The 6494-nt window shown below is 37.4% G+C and overlaps 1 protein-coding gene across 1 annotated transcript; it reads right to left on the minus strand.

The window, feature by feature from the left end:
• Positions 1–873: 873 nt before the first annotated feature.
• Positions 874–6369, minus strand: LOC145594593 (protein ALTERED PHOSPHATE STARVATION RESPONSE 1-like). Its single transcript, XM_081650914.1, has 4 exons — positions 4831–6369; positions 3393–3550; positions 2596–2819; positions 874–1811 (listed from the first exon to the last, which is right to left on the minus strand). The coding sequence occupies exons 1-4, from the start codon at positions 5744–5746 to the stop codon at positions 1010–1012; spliced, it is 2100 nt and encodes a 699-aa protein (XP_081507040.1). The 5' UTR covers positions 5747–6369; the 3' UTR covers positions 874–1009.
• Between the last annotated feature and the right edge of the window lie 125 nt (positions 6370–6494).

The following is a 6494-nucleotide window of genomic DNA, read 5'->3' on the forward strand; positions in this document are numbered from 1 at the left end:
GGTAGCAACGAATCATAAAAGGTTAAAAGTTATGGATGGCTTGGAGAATAAACTATAAATTAAGGGAAAACAACATCCAACTATGAAAATCTAACTTGTATTTACTCTATACTTCTGTAGTACAACTAAGATATGTCAAATATTATGTTACTGAGTATAATAAAAAAAAAATCGATTGCTAACTTCATATAGTGATTCCAGATAGGCAGATATTGTCCGGCTCCAAAAACTAGAACACGTACATTTGTAATTAATGGTTTATACATTAGAAAATTTAATACTTTGTACAATATATAAATTTCTTGAAACAAAGATGTATTTCGTTAATATGAATAGTACTCCTATCAAATCCTTTTTTAAAGTAAAACAGAGATATTGTATGCGGATCTAAAGTTCTCAATGTAGTCTTAAAAATCAAAGTACCTTTTATAAACTTTTTCTTATTAATAATTAACATTTGAATCATGGATTAGTAAACATGCTCAAACTGAAATGTATCACCTAATATAATTACATAAACAAAGAGTGTATTCTTTTACTTAACATTCAAGGGTTTGAACTATTTCACTCAATGTTTCTTAGGTTAGAACAATATACATTTTCCCTCAATGCCTATTGGGTTTAAATTATACGAACAGAGGGACAGTATGTTTTTATCCTCTGTGTTTTTGGGTTAGAACGGTGTATTCTATTCATATACTTTGTATTTTAACCTTAGGTTCTTTCAGATAGTGAGGTGTGCGTATGGACGTATGGTTGTTGATGACCATTTTAAATACTTCGTAAGTGTTTAATGATTAATGAACATTGTGCAGTCGGGTGCATAAACTAAAATTATCTAAAAGTTACCCTTTTATAAAAATACTACTCACCTTCACATAATCACGCCTTTACTGTCTGTAGGTAGACTCAAAGATGCAAGATTTCGACGAAACAAAAGCAAGTCAAAACTCATTCTTACCCTTACAGAAGCACAGATGATACACCAAGTCATAATAGTTTTACAATGTCAAGAAGGAACGCCATTAGAACTTTGGGAAAGTACAATGGCCCTCAGTTTATTATAAGCATCATAACAGGCGTGAGCATATTCTGACAAAGCTCTAAACAGCTCTGGCAACCGTGTTTTAAGGGTTCCAAGTGACTTCTCTCTAACTTGAACACAATGCCTCTGATGTTTCTCCTGCTCTTCCTCCAATCTCTTTCTTAAGGTCTCTACCAAAAACTGTCTCTCTGATACCGGATCTTTGCCAGGCCCGTCTTCACCTCTCTCGGGGTCCATTGCTTCAGGACCCTTTCGCTGCATGTGTTTGTGATACCAATCCTCAAATGCCTGATTCTTTCTTAAGAATTCCTTCCTTGTCTCCTCACATTTTTCCTTCAACCTCATCTCCTCCTCTTGGTGCAATATGATGGTCTTGATAACAGCACTAAAGGATGAGATGGCGGTTCTGGTGACCTCATCGGGGAGCTTCTCCAGTGAATCGTGCCATGCATGGAGGAGGGTTTGAATTGGGGGGTGGTGGGCTCGGGGTGGGGAAGAAACCTTTTCCTTGAGGTTGCTTTCAATGGGGATGAGGTTTAGCTTCAACCAACTGTTGAGTGATCGAACATAGTGTTTCTGCTGTTCTACAAGAGTCTCAAATCGTTCTTGCCATTGTTGAATGACATTGGAGAGTTGGATGGTGCACTGATAGTGGGGCTTGCTAGTTTCACGGGGAGCAAGCAAGACATCAAGGGATTTGAGTTCTGTAGAAACCTGCAGCTGGTTATCATGGTGTACCGAGATATCCTCCCACATCTGAGCCATTCTGCATTGATCATCACCAGAAGCCCGGCAAATTAGCTAATGATGATCGACACTGTCATTTATAAAATAGATTCCAGAAACTATGTCTTGGGATAAGGTTTTAATTGTTTGTTTGTTGATCTTGCCCACGTGTTAGAGAAAGATGACTTGAAACAATTACAAGGTAATGTAACATACTGGACTGGAAAAGAAGCACCAAACTCTTGTATATAATGCAAATTTCAAGTGGACAAATAATTAAGAGATTTTTTCCCGATACTCTGAAGTCATAAAATGCAAGACATCTATGATCAACTTGAGGTGGACTCTTAAAATCATCGTAAAAAATGATGAGGGTTAATAAATAGGATGGTTTCCACTTCTAATGACATCAACTATACCTTTAGAGGGTTACTAGGGTAGCAACATATCAAATGTTCAATAATTGGCATTTAACAACCCAACAAAATCCAGAAATTCAAACTCCTCATGGCTAATCTTGGCCATTCCAAACTTTATATGTACTGTTTCTTTTCTTTTAATGATGTGCTCTCTCTTATCACCCGTATGACCGAGTAAGGTTAATAGTCTTCTAAAGGAGTCTAAGGTTGATTGTTGTATTGAGAGAATTAGTCGTTGTAAGATCTCCAAATTATAGGCTAAAATCCAATCAAACATCTCAATGTTGTCATTGATCTCAACAGGAAAGAAGCAAATTCATTGACCAAGCAACATAGGTGGCAACCTCAGATAGTGTATGAAAGATCCATGGTAAAAAGAATGTCTAGGAGAAAAATAATATATACCTGTCAACTAGCTCAACAAGTTTTGGGTACAACTGCTGATCTCGCAAATCATTTACTTCTGATACAGTTGAGTCCATGGACTGCATGTCAACAATGTATCGAGTGTGCAAATGACTAACAGCTGCTTTCGTTTTTTCTAATGAATCTGCAGTAGCACCACGTTTTTTCTGTCTATTAAGAACTGAAACCTTTCTCTGATACTCCAGCTTCATCAGCTCACCAGCCTAACAGGCAAAAGCATGGAAAAATCATCATGATCTCAGAAGTATCACAAGATCATACAAATATACTTATCCGGTACTCTTGTGGCCTATAAGCGAAACACAAAAATGTTACACTACACACAGGTGTGTCAGATTAAACCCTTGTTAACTTGTGCTTTTGTTAAATTATTATTTAACTTCAAAATAGCACATTTATCTTCCATACCAGAAGGGAGCTCATAAATATAGTAGTTAATCCCCCAGATTGTAACACGTTTAAACTTCAAAGTTTCCAAAGGTAGAAGCAATAAGTTGCATCAAAGACTTAACAGTTAACACCATAATTCTGTAACTAATTTATTTGAAATTTTCCTTTATTTCTCACATTATACCAAAATACCAAATACAGCATGAGATTTAATCAGAGTTTTCACATGGATATTAGCAATTGGCTTTCATGCCAAGATTCCATGTGGACCCCACTTTGATTAGAATTGGTTGGGTTCACTTTTATGTAATAATCACCACCACACACGTAGATATGACTCATATCAGTCATATGAGATATCAATTATCTTGACATTAGAAGTGTACCTTAACTTCTTCATATAGCTTTTTCTCCCATGCCAGTAGTTTATCCAAGACAGTGGCAAGTGACTCACTGTCATCAGGTTCAGTTTTTCCCCCATCAGGAACGCCCTTTGATGACCACGTAATGACACGCATAACTCTGGCAGCATGATCAACAGGCACTGGAAATAGATTTTTAAAGGAAAAAAACTATTAGCATATACATGTACATTCATCCATAACCAAGAACTAGATCAATTCAGTATAGGAGACTACATATAACTACAATGCAAACAGCTCAGTTGATGTCTATTTCCCATTAGTAGTAGCAACTAGATTTGAGCATAGTTAATATATATTGACATGCAAGCAAACTCAAACACTATTAAATTTAGGGATTTAGCAGCGACTAAATAATAAAGTTGGTCATTTTCCAACTCCTATTAGCATTACCAGTTACCACAGAAAAACAACGGAGAGAACTAAAAATGACCTAAACAAGGATTCTCCAAGGGTACAACAATTTTCGGAGACAATGTAAATGAAAGATTAGGAATTGATAATGATGTCAATCCTTGTGACCAGTACCACATCCTCATTTACCACTAAAATGTAGCTCACATTCACATATGCTAGCCGAGATACAAGAAATGCATTGAGAAATAGATGAGGTTCAGCAAGAATATTCCGAATTTGTATAGAAGGAAGACCTTGACTAACATGAATTTCATCATAACCCGGATATTTTCTACCAGAATAACACACCCTCACCAAACATGCACTCTCATCAACCTATTTGGTAGCCCAAAACTCACCAAAATCTCAAGTCCAGGCATTCTGTTAAGTTAAAGATATGTGAAATTCACGAATTTATGATGCTCCTTCACACAACTTTGATGGGAAACAAACATATTTCAGAAGTACCTTCATGCCCTTCAACTCATAATAGAAGATGAACTTCTTTAATTACAAATGAGCACTGTCTAATTATATCTGGAAGACTCGAACCACAAGTATAATAAGAAGTTAACTCCAATGAAAATGCAGCAGGTTAGATTTGATTTATATCTGAGATTATTATAATTGCTAGAAACAAGTATACAAACAGATATAAACAAAGGGCACAACAAAAACAATCAAACGAAAGTGAAGACAAGAAGATAATTATATTGCCACTAGATACTACAATCTCCCAAGAAATATCAAACACTAATCACAACAAGCCAACTTAAGTGATCAAAAAAAAAAAAAAAAGCCGCAAAACATAATCAAACATACAACATTACAACATTATCAAGTATTATAGTTTGACCATGACATACAATATGCTAAATAACATAAACTAATTAATTAAAATTCCATAAAATGGGACCACAGTCAACCACGATTTATAATTCTCTCAACAAACCACAAGAACAAAAAGAACCAAACAAAATTAAAGACAAAGAACAAAGAATTAAACCTTTATTATCAGCAAAACTAGATTGATATTGAAACTTATGAGCTTCCAATAACTTAGTAACGTTCTGTGCACACTCTGAAGCCTTAAGAAAATAATCATCAATCAATTCCAAAACCTTCATCAAATTAACCTTATTACCACCACTATTACCACTAGCATCAACATTCTCCACCTTACTACTCCCCATCAAAGCCTCCGACGGCGCGGAGTTAGAATGCATAAAATGCCTAACTCCGGCCTCGGAAGGCGGTGGGGGCGGCGTCTCCATCCCTAATTCAACCACCACCTCCGCCGCCTTCTCGGCGGGTTTAAACCGATTTCTCACATTCTCTTCCTCCTCATCTTCACCTTCCTCTTCATCTTCCTCACCTTCTTCATCAATCTCATCTAAACCAGCACCACCCATCATATTATTATCATCTGACATAAAGAAATAATCCCAAGCCATCCCTTTAATAGCACTCTCCTCCTCCCCCCTCCCAACTTTCTCATCCTCCCCACCACCACCACCACCACCGCCACCGCCGCCTTCCACCTCCTCCAACGATCCCATACTCGAAACGCCGCGTTTCGAAGCCGAAAACTCCGGCATTGTAACGGACCGTTGGAGGGGGGAAGGGGTGAAGACGGGTAATGGAGGAGGAGGAGGAGGGAGCGGCTCTTGTGGCGGTGGCGGTGGTGGTGGTGGGGGCTCAGCGGCTGACACCGGCGGTGGCGGGGGCTCTGTATCAGCTGCCGTCTCGCCGTGCCCGTAATCGCTTAGCGCTGAACCGGCGTTTCGAAGGGCGATTGCGTAAGCAGAGTGTCCTACAACAAAGGCGCTTCGAGCTAAAACGGCTTCTTTCATCAAGATTTTGCGGTCTTTGCAACGGGATACTGCTTCTTCATTGTCTATTCTTGATTGAGCACACCCCATTTCTGTAAAAATGGGGTTAAAAATCTGAGCTCTACTGTAAAAATGTGAGTTTTAGTGTATACCCAGATGAAGAAATTGACGATTTGAGTATAAACAAGTTGAGAAATTTAAGTGAAGATGGGTATTTTGGGTAAAAATCAGAGCTTTTAAGCAGAAATGTGATTTTTGAGTATACCCAGATGAAGAAATTGACGATTTAAGTAAACAAAAAAAAAATTGAGAAATTTAAGTGAAAACCCAAGTGGGAAAACAGAAATTGAAGGTTTTTGGGTACAAAAGAAAATAACTTTAACAAGTAGAGCTTGAAAATAGAGTTTAATGGAGGTGTCTGGTTTAGAGGAGAGAGAAAGAGGGAGGAGAGAGAAAGAAACTGACAAAAACAGTGAAAAAATGGTGGTGATGGGAAGGAGAAAGCGGTGCAGAAGGTTATGGAAAAGCAAATCTTAATTCTTGTGTTCATGAGTTTTAAAATTAGTAACGTACACATTTTTTTAGGCAAGAAACGGCGTCGTATTGAGGGGTTTAATAAAAGTTTTTTGTTGTTTTAGGGAGTTATATCATAAAAATGGTGTGTTAATTGCTCAAATTAGGCAAATAAAAATGGTGAATAGTGAAATATGTTGTTTTACAAAATAAAAATATAACTTTTTATTTTGACTAAAAACAAAATGGTACTAGGGATATAAAGGAAGTGGGGTGCTTATTTCAACCAAATGGGGTGTGTAATGAATGGTGTGGTACACACCCC

This window comes from Chenopodium album, chromosome 19 (genome assembly GCF_948465745.1).
Source record: "Chenopodium album chromosome 19, dcCheAlbu1.1, whole genome shotgun sequence".
In the NCBI taxonomy this organism is placed as follows: domain Eukaryota; kingdom Viridiplantae; phylum Streptophyta; class Magnoliopsida; order Caryophyllales; family Amaranthaceae; genus Chenopodium; species Chenopodium album.